At 39.7% G+C, this 16,285-nt stretch overlaps 1 protein-coding gene across 3 annotated transcripts in view; it reads left to right on the top strand.

The window, feature by feature from the left end:
• The window catches only part of GTF2I (general transcription factor IIi), a 71,752-nt gene that overhangs the window by 49,896 nt on the left and 5,571 nt on the right, over positions 1 to 16,285 (top strand). For all 3 annotated transcript variants that reach the window (XM_074160840.1, XM_074160841.1, XM_074160842.1), the window contains 14 exons: positions 1,930 to 2,001; positions 2,498 to 2,681; positions 3,195 to 3,253; positions 3,962 to 4,045; positions 4,518 to 4,613; positions 6,494 to 6,559; positions 7,393 to 7,576; positions 8,170 to 8,222; positions 9,135 to 9,245; positions 10,022 to 10,105; positions 10,882 to 11,065; positions 12,161 to 12,189; positions 13,621 to 13,686; positions 15,043 to 15,081. In XM_074160840.1, the coding sequence (XP_074016941.1) occupies positions 1,930 to 2,001; positions 2,498 to 2,681; positions 3,195 to 3,253; positions 3,962 to 4,045; positions 4,518 to 4,613; positions 6,494 to 6,559; positions 7,393 to 7,576; positions 8,170 to 8,222; positions 9,135 to 9,245; positions 10,022 to 10,105; positions 10,882 to 11,065; positions 12,161 to 12,189; positions 13,621 to 13,686; positions 15,043 to 15,081 (1,311 nt within the window). The remainder of the gene's footprint in view (positions 1 to 1,929; positions 2,002 to 2,497; positions 2,682 to 3,194; positions 3,254 to 3,961; positions 4,046 to 4,517; positions 4,614 to 6,493; positions 6,560 to 7,392; positions 7,577 to 8,169; positions 8,223 to 9,134; positions 9,246 to 10,021; positions 10,106 to 10,881; positions 11,066 to 12,160; positions 12,190 to 13,620; positions 13,687 to 15,042; positions 15,082 to 16,285) is intronic.

The following is a 16,285-nucleotide window of genomic DNA, read 5'->3' as shown; positions in this document are numbered from 1 at the left end:
GGCTGTCTTTGGATCACCTGCACAGCCCGGGAGAATAGGAATTACTTTCCTGGCCAGAATCAAAGCTCTGGAGCTGCTCAGCATTTCACAGCTGACTTTGGTGGGCTTTTTTCAGGCCTCTGTTGGTAAGGAATTGTAATGACTTCTTGGAAGCTTGAAGTGCCTTTAACACAGCAAGAGAATCCAGATATTTTCTTTATTTCCTGAGACAACCGGATGCTCTGAATTAGTGTTTGATGCTTTCTTGCTACAGAAGTGTATGGTCCAGAGCATGAACCTGCTGGTAGTAATAACACAAACCCAAGGCTTGCCAGGGCTTTTTCCCCACACACATTTCACCAGAAAAATAAGCTGCAGCTTCAGGAAATAATTGTGTTGAGCTCTCAGCAGGAAAAAAAAAAAAGGAAAGAATATGATTTAATGGTCATGTAATCAGTAGTCGTCTTATGTCATCACAACGTACTGTGGATTTTGCTTGGATTTTAGGAAAATGCTTGTATTCAGCAAGAGGGTAGCTCAGTAGAAAAGGCTGTGTTCAATGTGGAGTGGAAGGAAAAGGCAGTTGATTGGTTTGGTTTGTTGCCAAAACTCCAATTGTTGTCAAATTTGACAAAATAACTGACAATTTGACCATGAAGTAATAACAGCAGGTGCCAATGATAGCAATATAAAAACAGCTAATAAAATCCTCTTTCTGAAAGAACTGACGTGCGGTGGCCTTGATTCTTAAACCTCAGACTATTTGAATCTTCAAAATAACATTTCTTTTTTTTTGCACTGGTTATATTCTTCACTGGCTTTTAGGTGAGTCTGGTATTTTCAGCACCCACAAAGCTCACCCAGGGTTTGGTGTCAGACGGGGAAACGCAGCAAATGTCCTCTTGGGTTTAGAGCCCCGGGAAAACCATTTTCCCAGGCAAAGGCTGAGGATCTTCTTACTGCAGGCGCAGTACTTTATGGTGCTAAGGAATATTAGCAAACTTTAGATTTTAAGCAAAATGTCATTCTGTTGCAAAGGAATCATCCGGTGCTCTCCACAGATAGCCTGCAAACAACGTTTTAATTTTTTAAAGTAAATTAGTCAGTCTAATTCCTTGCTAACGAGACTACAGCCTGTGCGTAAGTATGGACACACATGGGTGTTAAATACCTGTGAAATCTATCAAATTAGTAGGCTAGATAGCAAAAATATGAACGCATTTTGCCTTGACAGTATAAGAAGCTAGAAATAAAGAAGGTCAGGTAATTTGTTAGTCAAAAATATTATTTGGAAACAAAACATTTCTGTATAGTTTCCTTCATGCAGGCTTTCCATAACTCTGAATGGTATTAGCTCAGTAGCAGTTAATTGTTATTTGTGGATTATGATGACAAGTAATTGAATTATGCTGTTTGTCAGAAAAGGAGTGCTTTTTGTTGCTGACAGTGTCCTTTGCTTTCTTCTCCACCTGAGCTACAAATTGTCTGCTCTGGCTGGCACTCCTATAATTTACTTTTATTTGTAATAGAGAAGAAGATTGAAGATTATTTTTTTATGCTAATCAAAATGTTTAGCAAAGCACTCTCTACATCCCCATCTTCTGTTCTAAGGACTGTTATTCTTATGCGCTATGGTTAATTAATTTCAGCTTTGTGAGAGCCACTAGAAAAATTCCTTCCTGCATGTAAAGGTTCTGAAGAACAGGTTCTCCCTCTTGGGGCAATGTTTGAAATTTGTAACTACGTTTAAACAGATTTTCCATTACGCAGAGGGAATTATGTGTATCATTTAAGCTGCCATTAATAATCGTTACTCGTTGTGTGTCCTTGTCTACTCAGATGTAATTGTGTTCGTAGTTTACAAGTTCTTGTGTTGAAAAAAATGTGTTTGAATGTACCTCTTTATCTAGAACTGGGTAATACTCTGACATATCCACTTCTGCCTTTCAGTCAAAGAAGATTGGAACATCAGGATCACAAAGCTAAGAAAGCAAGTAGAAGAGATATTTAATACAAAGTTTGGTAAGTTACTTGTTAAATGGAACTGTTTTATAATGTTGTAGTGTTTTAAAACACATCTGGAAAAAGAATTTTAAATTTTACTGTGCTTATTAAAACATCAGAAATGTGCTAGGTCAGATGTGGAAATGTTAGCTTCTCTCACTTACTTTTTACTGACTCTTCCCTGACATAAATGACTTTATAACAACATCCTTAGCTGGAGTTTTTCCAGCTGTGTGCCAGATGGTATATGCACAAAAGGCTTCTGGGTGAAAAACGTTCTCAGAAGAAAATACTAGGCATTGCAGAGTTAGGTGTTATGTGTAACAGGATGGACAAAGTCACTGTTTGCAATTATTCTACAGAAAACAATAGAAAATCCATTTAAATACTTCTCTCGGGCTTTTTAATTATCTCTGAGTAACAGAGCTTCTGTCAGCCAAGCTTCTTAAAATCACTTGAGAGAAAAATACCACCCATTTGAGTGTATAAAATATCATTAAATCTCTTTTTTCAGCCCAAGCTCTGGGGCTTTCAGAGGCAGTGAAAGTTCCCTATCCTATATTTGAATCGAACCCTGAGTACTTGTACGTCGAGGGCTTGCCAGAAGGAATCCCCTTCCGCAGTCCCACCTGGTTTGGAATTCCACGCCTTGAAAGGATTGTCCGAGGGAGTGGCAAAATCAAGTTTGTTGTTAAAAAGTAGGTTTATAATTCAGTTATTTTTACCCTTGATTTTGAAATTATGTCATTTTCTTCCCAACAACTGTGGATTTTAAATGCTACTTAAATTCTGTTTCCATGAAACAGGAAGAACATTTTGCACGTATGTTTTATCTCATAAAAGGATATGCCTTCCTTACTAAATTTATATAGATATATAAATTGCACGTTTCATGCATCAAGGATCTAGGGGAAAAGTGGCTTTGTACCTGGAAGGGGTTTTTTTCCTTTTTTTTTCTTCTTTTTGTTTTCTTTTTGCTTGAAATAAACCCGAAAGAAAATGAGAGTAGAAAATGTAGCTTATATTTTCTAACTTTCTGTGGTTATAGTAGATGCAGAGTCACACCAGATGCTTATAGAAGAATTTTATTACTAATGAGATCTGATGTTTTGTGAATTTGAACTCTGCTGAATTCCTAGAAACTTGTAACATTTTGCTGTATTTTTTCTTACACGTGTAATTGATCGGATTTTATTCTCTTCATCTTTTAGGCCTGAGCTTGTCACTTCCTATTTACCCCCAGGACTGGCGAGTAAAATAAACACAAAAGGTAAACAATTAAGTATTATATGCTGGTATCAATTGGTAATATTTGCTTTCTGCTCCCTTAGCAGACTGAGAGGTCTTTGTGGTTGAAAAATATGGGTGTTACAAACAAAGGGCATTACTTAAGATGAGCTAGCTTATGTAGCCTCTAAATCTGCTATTATTTGAAAAAGTTACTCAAAACATAAAGTGATCTACTTTTTTTTTTTCCTTAAGACTATTCCAATACAGAAAATGGAATGTATCCAATTTCTACAACTTTTATTTTGCTGTTAAATTAATGGCCTAAAATATATTTAACTTATAGCTGTGAACTGAAATAAATTAACAATGAAGTTTCTTAAGAAAAGAATAAAGAAGAAAGTTGTTTAAGTTTTAAGTTGTCTATAATAAATTCAGAAATTAATGATTTTGTTATTTATTTACCAAAGCTGTTCCTCACACTTAGAAAGGACAAAGCCTTCTCTTCTGAGTTAGTGGAGTGAAAGTTTAAGTGTGATACCTGCCTGCTTTGAGAGTATTCAACCTGCTTTTTAAGGTTGTGAGCATCACTGTGTTGCTCAGCTTTTACAAAGCAGACTGTACTTAGTATAGACACACGTGATTCAGTCTGTTGGAATTTTCAGACTCCAGCTGGTTCTTTTCCTTAGCTGTGTAGAATGTACATTATAGAGGGTTTGTGCATTACAGCTTGTGTTATATTGACTTCCAGCAATGAGTCCAAAGAGTTCAAAAAGGTCACAAAGTCCTGCAGGCAATTCAAATGTTCCAGAGATCGAAGTTACTGTTGAAGAAGGTATGGAAGAAATATCATTAAATATTCTTCTACTGTTCTATTCTACGCTTCTGTTCTTGGTTTTCATAGCCCATAATTAATTTATACATGCACCTCATGTACCAAACTTGGTTTCATTTCAGAGCTCAGATATGTTTCAATGTAGAAACAGTTTTATTTTTTGTTTCTGAGTAATACTGGATTCTGTGCAGGTGATGGTTAGGTAAAATGTTGGTGTTTGACAGCTTGCTTGGGCCTCTTATTGCAAGCAGATGTGTGGGAACTGGTGTAGTCCTGAGCAGAGAAACGACAGATGTGAGCAGTAGTATCAAATGCTTACATACAACCCTAGAAGAACTTCTTAAGGGTTTTTTTATTCTACTCTCAATTGAGAAGTTAAGTTTTCTCTAGTAATCAATTTTGATGTGTTGTTCTTTTCATATGATGCCTTGCTTCCGCTCTCTGCATGTATATATGTAATCTCTTTTTACAGGTCCTAATAAGTCACAAACAACAGATGTTCGAACTAATTCTCAAACCAATGGGTCCAATATGACTTTCAAGCCACGAGGAAGAGAGTTCTCTTTTGGTAAATATTGTGGGAATAAGCACACATGCATTCTACTAATGTTGGTATTGAAAACTCTGATGGTTACGTATCAGAGACATTTTGAGTTCGTGCTTTATTCTACAGGTAGCGAATGACTGAAGTTGTTGTTTTCGTGTACGTTCAGTTCTTCATCATGTAGAATAATCGTCATCGGAGAAATCCTGGATGCTGTGTACAGGATGCTGTTCAAATGCAGCACAGGTCCATTGCAGCTTATTAACTTGGGTTCAGAATCGGTCCCTTTAGTCTTTTTCCACACTGATATTTCACGGTGCTGCAGATCCTTGAAGGACTTCTCTGGTGCTCGGTACCACCAGAGTGAATGAACCCAGCTGAGATCCGATACTGGGCACAAGCTTAATAAGGGCTCCACAAACTTGAGATGCTGAGCATCACTGTGCAGAGATGCCCGAGTGGTACGGAGGGACTAGGAAGGATCTGAACAAATATCACTAAAGAATGATTTACTGGAGCTAGTTTTGCAAGATTACCATTGTAGACCTCTCCAGTTCTGGAAAACCAGTAAAGGAAAAGCCAGACAGGACTGGAAGCCGCATTGGGCTGGAGCTTTTTAGCCGTGGAGGACCAGACCTGTCTGTGCAGTGCTGCAGCACAGGAATCTCTGCATTGAAAGCAGGGTCAAATTTGCCACCCAGATAAATTCCTCGTGGTCAGGGGAGATGAATGACTGTATTCAGAGCAACTGTGAGCAGTTCCCAAATCTCATGAAACCTTTTTTTCAGCATCCTTCCATTCTAAGATTATTTGCTTATATTTCTATAGGAGTTTGTTGTTACTTGCTTTTTTGCATTTATCCCCCATGCTTTCTTTTTAGTGATACGGTCATAAAACATGAAACAAAGGAATTCTTTACTCCTACTGAGCCGGTTTAGAATGAATATAAGATACTGATTTATAGAATCATTGAATGGTAAGAGTTGGAAGGGACCTTAAAGCTCATCCAGTTCCACCCCCCTGCCCTGAGCAGGGACACCTCCCACCAGACCAGGTTGCTCAAAGCCCCGTCCAACCTGGCCTTGAACCCCTCCAGGGATGGGGCAGCCACAGCTTCTCTGGGCAACCTGGGCCAGGCTCTCACCACCCTCACAGCAAAGAATTTCTTCAAATATCTAATGTAAATCTCCCCTCTTTCAGGTTAAAATTTGGTACGACTGCTCCTTTTGGCTTGGGCAGTATTCGCATTCACAGTTGTGTACAGTTTTATTGGACTTGCTTGTTATTGCTAGACCTAGGCTTTTTTTAAGCTTTAGTTTGCACATTTTTTAAACTTTCAACTGAGTTTTTAGTTTTGTAGACCAGCTACGGACCACTTACTGCAGCCACAAGTGAACTGGTTTAGGAATTGCCACTGATTGCTTTCAGACACAAAATAATTAGCTAGGTGGGCGTTTAATCTTACCCGGTGAAGCTGAAATCGTCATAGAGCTTGTAGCTCTCTCTCTCTCTCGAGAGAGAGAGGCAGTTGTCCCAGGGCTACGTCACCGAACATACGAAGAGCTTTCTGCCTCTATTTTGGGTGCTGGTTCAGATGAGTAAACTTTATGTTGCCTGATATTGTAAATTTGGATCACTCTTGGATTAACTTCAGTTTTAATCACCCGTTCTTAATCTAGTAGCAGTATCTTTCAAAGCTGTAGGGAAATGAGGATTGATGGGGCTATGTTCAGACTGCAGCCCAATGTCGTAGTGCTGTTTGCAGAATGAAAGCCATTTTGCTCTACTGTCATAGTAAATCGGTTATCGAGCATAATAATTTATTAAACATTTATTAAAATATTCTTCAAGGACTGATTGATTGTGCGCGTCTTGATTTAATTCTTCCAATTTCTTCCTGGCAGAGGCGTGGAATGCCAAAATTACTGACTTAAAACAGAAAGTCGAAAATCTTTTTAATGAAAAATGCGGTAAGTTTATTGGTTCTTTTTTACTGCGATGTCTTATGAACGTGCAGTTAGATGTATGATAGGCATATATGTTTATTCCAAAAGTCCTGCAGTCTTTGAGTACTCTAGCAATTCCTTATTTGAGTTCATTCTCGTGTCCGTTGCTTGCAATTCTGTGTCACGTTTCCACTAGTTATTTTATTTGCGTTTGGAAATGGAGAAGTTGTGGTTGGATTACTGCTTCTTTAGTGACCCGGAGACATAGTGACCCCGCAGCCTGACACTGCTTTTTGGGTTTTATTCACTCTGTTTATGAGTGGGACTTTTTATGACTTCAGCCCTAGCCTGGCTCCATATGTTATGGGTGGTATCTGAAGAGATGTTCTCCAAGCGCTTCTTCTGGTGCAGGCTGTTTGGAAGTTAATGACTTTTGGAAAAGGTGACTTCTCATTACTCTTCCGAGTGCAGTTTTTGGAACAAGAACACTAATGTCACCCACCCTCAGTGCTACTCTCTAGCAGAGACAGAGACAGAATACAGTGCCTGTGACAAAGCAGAGTACAAACGGGACAGCCTTGTGTGCAGACCAAGCCAGTGGCATGAGCTGGCTGCAAATTATTAATTTTCAACTGCAAATTATGATCAGATTTACTGCAAGAGAATGAGTTATGTTTGAGACTGTTAATTTTCTTCCTGCCTACTCATAGCTGTCACCAAAAAAGGCAAAGTCTGCTGGTTCCACCTAATCTGCTATGTATGTGTCAGCTATTATATACCATTTATCCCTGAGGTTTTCCTTTTTATATACACATCCGTTATGTAGCCGGGAGCTTATGTGCTGTGTTGCCTTTCAGGGGAAGCGCTGGGGCTGACGAAACCAGTGAAGGTGCCATTTGCATTGTTTGAATCCTTCCCGGAGGTGTTCTACGTGGAAGGACTCCCCGACGGGGTGCCGTTCCGCCGACCTTCTACATTTGGAATTCCAAGACTAGAGAAGATCCTGAGAAACAAATCTAAGATAAAATTCATTATTAAGAAGTAAGACTTCCATATGTCTTTGATAATCTACTCTATGAGAATTGAAATGTAGACCAAAAAATGAAATTGTGTGGCCGAGTTGCTAGATTACTGTGTAAAATACACACTGGAATATTTTTAGTAAATGAGGATATGGTCAGAAAGTTCTTGTAGAGGTGGAGCAAGGTACAGTAATCTCTTTGTTCTGAAGGACACTCACAACCTGGTTTGGGGGGAAGAGCAAGTCCCAATTTCTTACCCCATTTCAGTTACCACATCACTGGTTTAGTTCCTACTGCGTGGAGCGCTTGTGGGTTACTCATAAAACTTGCTGGCAGTGTACTAAGACCTAAGAACTGGAGATTTCTATATTTGGGGTTATAAGAATTTATTTTTTTCATCTAGAATAGGTTTAGATACCCACGTACCAGTGTAGAAACAGTGACAAGAGGAGTTGTGGAGCCTCTCAGCTGTTGCATTCCTGGCTGTCTGGCTGAGAGGATATCGCTTATTAAATTTGTCTTTAACAAATTAATATTAGAAAATTGTATGGTTTTTTAATGTTGATGAATGTGATTTTATTACTGTACATGAAATGTTCGATCTGTTTGCAGGCCTGAGATGTTTGAGGCAGCTGTTAAGGAAAGTTCTGCTATAAGCCCCCAAAGTGAGTTTTGCAACTGCTTAACGTTCTAGATAACAGTCTCTTTCAAGGATTAAATGTAAATCAGGAGAGCTGCATGGTGTTAACGAATTCCTGAAAGATTCATTCTGCATTGTGGTTGGTCTGTTTGTCTGCTTGTTTGCTTTTAAGATGGGAAAAGCACTTACAGTTACAGTTTATATAGCTTTAGCAAGGGAGTATTACATTTTTTAAGTTACTCACAATAATCATGCCTCTAATATATTCTTTACTACCTTTTATCAAAGTGTAACAAGTAATGTGTGATTCACAGAAGTAACTCACAGAGGTAAATTATTTGCTCCTAATATGTAGCTCATCTAAATGACAAGTGCTCCACAGATGGGAGTGCAGATAGCCAGGAGAAAATTGTCACGGATTAAATGTTTTGAGTCATATTATTATCTGTGACTATGAGTTGGCAAAACTCTACTGAGCTACTGGAACTCTGCTGGTTTGTGCCACTGGCCAGTGTGGCTCACAAATATAATTGTAAGGGATTTCTTTTGTGAATGCACACAGTGAACACACAGATCAGTAGGTGTTACTGAATTAACTGCAAGGGCTGTCATTTATCTGTTAATAAAAATGCCAAAATACATGCTCCACATACTCTTTTTTGCCTTTTCATAACAATCTTTTTAGAAAACAAGCTAGGTAAAGGTTAAGATTATCTTTAATCCAGCTCTCTTTCTCCTCTGGGGTTGGAAAGACAGAGTGGTGTGTACCGGCAATAAATATGTCTTCTTGGAAGCTGCTCCCATTTTGAATATGGAACTGGTTCCACTTCGAAAACTTTGCAAATATCTGTTATTTTGCAATATTTTCTTTATATATGACATTCAGGATTTTTGGCTCTCTACAAATGTTTGTTTAAATTCATTCTCTTACTTTTAGGAAAAAATAATTCATCTAATATAGCCAATACAGCAAGCACCACAACAAACACAGTGGTGAACACAGCTGCGGGTGTTGAAGATCTTAACATCATTCAAGTAACTATACCAGGTGTGTAAACTGTCTGCTTTCATCTCCTTTTTGTGCCTATATTCTTCGTTATATTTGTTTGGTGTGATGTATTTTTTTCCTACAGTCACACTGGTTCACTGAAATGGTTGTCCCACTGGTTGTATAGTCAACAAAGAGCGTAATTTAGCATTCTGTTTCTCCTGAGATGATAAATATTTTCTAACTTTCATGAATATCTATTCAGTGACATCTCTAGGATATTCTTGACCCAGTCCCAAGTTAAGAAATATTCCTATTTTTCCTTTTTTTCTGATGTACCAAATTAAATACTGATTTGCATCTTTCTTGGCAACTTGAAGAGATCAGGACTGGGACTGAATTGAATAACTACGGAGACGGAACTGCTTTGTCTTAAACAACACCGATTACTACTTTGTCAGGCCCATATTACCTTCATTAGAAACTGTGGGAACGCTGCATGCGATGGCCATCTCTTGGATATCACTTTGCTTTTACCTTTCCCCACCGTTACATTTACTGAAAATAAAACACAATTTATGATTTTTGGTTAAGTTTACAAAATCAATAGTGAATCTTATGTTGGTCGTGTAAGTATTTTGAGGCTTCTCACAGACTTCTTAACAACCGTCTCTTTTTGTGTATTTGTACAATATTATGTTACTGCTAAAACCAGGAACAAAATGACATTTCAAAGCAGTCAGATATACCTACTTTGAGTAAACATGCAGGGATAAACAAGCTGGGGGGGGGGGGGATCTGTTTAATTCTGATGCTATTCTAACAATTTCTTCCAGATGATGAAAGCGAGCGACTGTCAAAAGTAGAAAAGGCCAGACAATTGAGAGAGCAAGTAAACGATCTTTTTAGCCGGAAATTTGGTAATTGCTTCTTATTCCACATGTTTACATAGGTGTGAATGCAATTAATGTTGTTCATAGTGAAGTTACGGAATCATCACAGTGGGTGATATGTATGATCATTAAAATGAACAAGTTTGAGAATTATATATGAATGTTTTGCTTTGACTTCAAAAAGAATCTTTCGTAAGAGATGGGGATTGTTTGGTGTTTTAAACAAAAAATCCCAAGAGTATAGGCTACTTTAAGTTGTCCCTTTCCTGTTTCTTTCTGGGTAAACACGGATAAAATATTTATTTTGCTGGCAAACCATGATTCTTCTTAGGGCTTCGTAGTCCTCACTGCTTGAAACTTGGGGCTAGAGTAATTCTTAAAATGCAACTTACCCTTTTTGCTGTGTATAGTTTTCTTTACTTTTACTTTGTAATTGCATTGTACAGCAATAACGACGTGAGTTTCTTTACCTGGAAGTGCTTCACTGGTGCTGTGTTGAATTGCTTTTCGTGCACACTGCAGGAAATGCTTTCTTTTCCTTCGTGTAGCTATTCTCTTAGATATCTGTTTTGAACCTTTTTTAGTGAAACAGACTCTGGGTTCTTTATATGGTGAGCTGTCAGAGTGAGAGAGTTGTAACTAATGCTCTTGTTCATGAGTGTAATCCAAAATGTCTAACAATATAATGGTTTAACTGTCAAGTGGATTTTCATAGTTTCAGTTCTTATAATTTGAGAACTTTTTCTTCAATGTCATCATAAGTATGTAGACTTGAAAATAAACACGACCTCTCTCTCTCTTAGGTGAAGCCATTGGTATGAATTTCCCTGTGAAAGTGCCATACAGGAAGATCACCATCAACCCCGGCTGCGTGGTGGTGGACGGGATGCCCCCCGGCGTGGCGTTTAAAGCTCCCAGTTACTTGGAAATCAGCTCGATGAGGAAGATTTTGGAATCGGCAGAGTTCATCAAATTTACTGTCATTCGGTAGGTAGATTAGATTGTGCAGATGCTACAGGGCTGCCCGCACCGCTCGAATAAATTGAGATGCAAAAGAGTAGAAGTTGCAGCACATCTTGAGATAGTGGTAGATGTCGGCTCCTTTGGAAACCATATGTCAGGCCAAATGAAGCCCAGATGTTCATAGCGTGACTGAAGATGGTAACTCTTTGGAGGACCTGACCAATTTAGTATGACAAAGGACGTATTATTAATACTGCATATTACAGCAAGCTGGCTTTTGAGAGCCCTAAAGTGTTGTGGGCGTTGCTCTCCGTTTATCAGATCAAGCTTTGAGGCAGGTCCAGAGCTTGTTGGGTCTTGACAGTAAATAGTATGTTTATAATAGTATTAAAATTAATATTTTTAAGTATTTCAGTTGTGTTAAAATCCCTGAGTTAAGGTAAGCTCTTTGATAAATGGGGATTTTTCTATAAAATGAGTTTATCTACAATATATAAAAATACAGTATTGTTTAATTACAATAAAAGTGAATTTTATTTGTATGTGTATGTTTGCATAGATGTATACACACACACACATATGTACATACAAAGTATATTTGTATGCGTGAAGCAGAATAGATGAAACTTTGGAATCGTACTGAGAAGGAGTTCAGAAATTGAAAATAAAAATCTCTGTGTAATTTCTCAAATCATAGAGTGCTTCACAGGAGTCTAAAAGCTTCAATTTATCTTTAGATAGAGATAAATTTCTTAAATGTATTTTACTAAGGGGTCTGAATTCTCAACCCTTAATCATGAAGAGCTCTGACTGAAAGGACTTCTGCTTGATACGTTTTGCTTAACTGAGCTCTCAAGAAGAGGTGACTCCCTTGTTAATTAGCTGTGACCGAGGGAGGGATTTAGATCTTTCTGTGTGTGTGTTAATTTTCAGGATGCTAGCGGAGAAACCATGGTGCCCAAGAGCTGCTGTGGTGGTTCCTTCTGGTTTGTTTGACTTTCTGGTAATTTTTTAGCATGAATTCTGTTACGAACCATTAGGTGAGGCTGCCTTGGGAGGGAGACCCCATGCTGTATAGTTCAGAATCAGTAATTTTTTTATTTTATCTTTTTTTTACAGACCATTTCCAGGACTTGTGATTAACAATCGTAAGTATTTATGAAACACTGATGGCAAATGTGGTTTTGTAACTTACCAAGATTCGTTTTCTACATTTTAACTTAGTGGCAGAGGCGCCACAGTGGTTAGGTTCTGTCTATAACTGTCTCATTAAAATTTCCTGACTAAACATGCACGTGCAATTAAATTGAGAGCAGTGTGATAAATGTACGGAACGGTATAAGATTGGCATTAACTTTGATGTGAAAATGCAAGGTACTGATTCTGTATTTTTCGGCTGCAGAGTCCCAAAGAGATTTAGGACCCTGACTGAGCAGAGATGGGAGTTGCCTACATTTTAGCTTCGGATGCATCGCAGTAGCAGTTGATAAGCAAGAACTTTGCAGGAGCTGCACAACCCTGTTCCTGTGAAAAAATCTGCATTCTGCTGAAGCTGTAACAGTTCAGAGAGGCAGAGTGTAATTACCTGAAGTGCTGTGGCCAATTTGGCCATGTTAATTACATTGTTTGAGGAAGAAAAAAAAAAAAATATTCTTAGTATTTTCAGTTGCCTAAAATAATTCTGCCCTGTCTTTTTGGATCTTTTATATAAGAGGAAAAACAAACTGCAAAACGCTGTCATTAGTGTCCCTTGTGTCATGTTCTTTCTGAGCCAGTGTCAGATCAGAAATTCAGAGGCCAAATAAACTGCTGTCGTTGGTTTGGCCTTAACCCGCCTGAGCCAGAGCGACCCCGCGTTCGTTCCTTCGCACCCAGCCACCGGTATATTCCAGTTAACGTGCTGAGGTCTATCAACTGCCAGTGTGACGTGTTCTCAGAAAGATATTAGAGCTGGTAACTCACGCTGACCTGCTCAGTAGTCCTGGGGACACCTTCTTCGGTGGGGAAGAGATCCCTTTCTAAGAGGGAACCTTCCAGGCAGATAAATGTGTAGTAGCATTTCCAGAGAATGGAATTAGAAATGGAAGAACCTATTAACCTGTTGTCTGTCCAGCATAACCAGCAGCATGTGCTGGGACTGAGGCTAGCTAATACCCTGAATAAGAACAACACAGGTATCCGATGGTCTTCCATCACTGGAGAGCAGGTTGGTCATGGAACATGTGGATTTTGTGCAGTATCCACGTCCATTAATTACAATCAGGATGATCTGATATTGATAGATCACGAGGTGAATGACTAAAAAGCACTGAGCCTACTGCCTATGTAGGTGTGATGCTTTATTTTTGCTCTGAAGAACACGTGAGAGCTTGCAAGGAAATTTTTGGTGCTTGCAGACAAGACAGGGAATCGTTTTTTCTCTAATAAAAATATTGAGCTGCAGCTGAATCACAAGTGTTAGTAACCTGTTCATGCGACAAGTTCCAGGGTTTGCAGAGTCAGGAAGTAAGATTGCCCTTGTGTTACGTGTTGGGACCGTTTTCGTTGTGAAGTTAAACAGTGATGGTGTCTAATCTTAGAGCTGATGGAAAAAACGGAAGCGGAAGCGCCGCCGGCAGCTCCAGCAGCAGCACCAGCGCTCCCAGGTGAGGCAGAGCGTGGCGCGTGTCCTTGCAGAAGGGGCAGGGTGTGGAGTTCTTCACCTTGTTGGCAGCTGATATCAGCAGTCACGTCCTGGGAACGCGCTGCTCACGACGAGCCGTTTGATTTTGACAGATGGTGTGCGACGCTGACTTTTAGAGATATTAAATATTAATAAATTAATAGAAAGAGCCGCTGCTTCCTTCAGGCTGTGTCATTGGCGTGTTCCTTCATTTGAGTTTTTATAGATGATGAGTGAGCTGAAAAGAAGGATTAGTAGGAGCAATACATAAAGGCAATTCAATATCCATTTATTGATGTCTGCTTAACTCAGAGTGTGTGTGTGTGTCTGCGCCAGGTTCAGCCACCGTAGGTTTGCCCGTGTAACACGTAAGGACCTAGAATGGGGTCCTGTCGGAATTTCTGCCCCCTGCACAGCTCCGTAACCCTGGCTAGGCTGGGTTCTGAAGGGAGAACTGAGCTTTATGCTATGAGTGGTTAAAGTAAGTGTAGTTGAGCAACTTCCTTTTGACCCAATATAGTTACCAAATGTTCCCAGACCTTTTAAAAATGCACATCCCGAGTTGGTGTAGCACAGGAAAGGCTTTTGCAATTGACTGAATAAACTGTTACTCAAAGGAACTGGGGAACCAAGGGAAAGCATTTGATAAACATTTTAAGTGTAAGAGGCACTTTTATGATAGACATAATTATAAAGGAAACTACTGGCTCCTCTGTTTACATGGGAGGGGAGAAAAACGGTTGTTGATGGTCAACGACCTTACTTAAGTCTGTCCTTAACTTAAAAGGTTAAATGGCTTTCCCAGCACGTGTCAGTCTGTAAACCATCAGCATTGATAATAGAAAAATCATTATGGAAATAAAACATACCTTTGCCATACCTTTGCCTTCTATTCTGCACCTTCCCACTCTCCCCCAAAATACACACGCTCGCCATTGATGGCAATACTAACCAGAAGTGGTGACTCCTTTTTGAAATCCAGTTTTATATTTCATCGTTTTCAGTAAAGGTGGTCCAAACTTGGTATACTCTGTGCAAGTGCACGTTACATTCTGCTTGGACTTGGTGATGCTTCCACAGGGAACCGTATTCGGAAGGGAAAGCATTAGGTAGTGTAATATAATAAACGTTTGGGTATTTTTTATATTTTGCTGCAGACTCTATAGAAAGTTACTCACATTTATCTCATCCAAAGATATTTGAGTCTGAACATAAGAGAAGAAAGAAGATGCCTTTTTCAGGGAAAACTTAATTCCCCTAATTTTTCTAAGATACTTATCTGATTCATATAATTGAAACTATACTTATATTCATTTGACTATGTTTTTTTTCATTTAAGAGCCAGCTGAACCAAGCCAAATAGAAGTATCTGCAGGAGGTAAGTGTTTTGTCTTCAGTTATTATCGACAAGTACTTTTAAGTCATTTTGAACAAAGTTGTATCTTTTTTTTTGAAGGATGCGGGTCAATCAAAACAAAAAAAGGGGCTCCTACTGGTTCCCAGGAAAATTTTCTGTGGGTATTAATATCATGCTGCATCATGTGAAAAATACTCTGCAGCAGAAGTTATTATTCAAATAATTTTACAAAGGAGTTTTAGGAATTGTTGTTCTTGGTTGGTGAGTCATGACTATATATAGGCTTTGAGTGATTGCTCATATCCAGAGCGATGCATCTAGTTATTCAGCGCAGTGGTTTCCACAATTTATGCAAGTGAATGATTGCCATCATCAGGGAATTTAAATGTCATATTGGCCTGAGTGTACTGTGAGGGCGTGTTGGGGAGGGGGAGTATTGTTGTTCTTCCAGAACTTCAAGAAAGATGGGGAACTACTGGAGAGAGTCCAGCGGAGGCTATGAAAATGATGAGGGGCTGGAGCATCTCTCTGCTGAGGAAAGGCTGAGAGCCCTGGGGCTGTTCAGCCTGGAGAAAAACAGACTGAGAGCGGATCCCGTCGATGCTTATTAATACCTAAAGGGCAGGTGTCAAGAGGATGGGGCCAGACTCTTCCCAGTGGTGCCCAGTGGCAGGACAAGGGGCAATGGGCACAAACTGGAACACGGGAAATTCCATCTCAACATGAGGAAAAACTTCTTTCCTGGGAGGGTGGCAGAGCCCTGGAAGAGGCTGCCCAGAGAGGGTGTGGAGTCTCCTTCTCCGGAGATATTCCAAATCCGCCTGGACGTGTTCCTGTCCAGCCTGCTCTGGGTGACTCTCCTCTGGCAGGCGGTTGGACTGGGTGATCTCCAGAGCTCCCTTCCAACCCAACCATTCTGTGATTCTGTGAACTTAAGCTCTGAAAGACATCAAATTTTCCTACTGCCCAAGAATATACTTGAGTTGTATCTTTTTCAGATGTTGATGTCTGTGAGACCAGGGGGTCTGTGGGTCTTCTACTCCCCTGGACCTTTTGCATTTGTTCTTGGAGTGTTAGGAAATCTGAACTGACCTGAGACTGGGGACCTGGTGTCTGCTGCGTGTCCCGTAAACCTGCCCTTGCCGTAGTCCAGCGGGACAGCGTGGCCCTGGATGGGGCTGGCACAGGGGACCCGAGGGGTCTGTGACAGCTTGGTGGGTGCTGC

Source organism: Numenius arquata, chromosome 18, assembly GCF_964106895.1.
Source record: "Numenius arquata chromosome 18, bNumArq3.hap1.1, whole genome shotgun sequence".
NCBI classification, from domain to species: domain Eukaryota; kingdom Metazoa; phylum Chordata; class Aves; order Charadriiformes; family Scolopacidae; genus Numenius; species Numenius arquata.
This window is presented reverse-complemented; position numbering and strand designations above follow the sequence as displayed.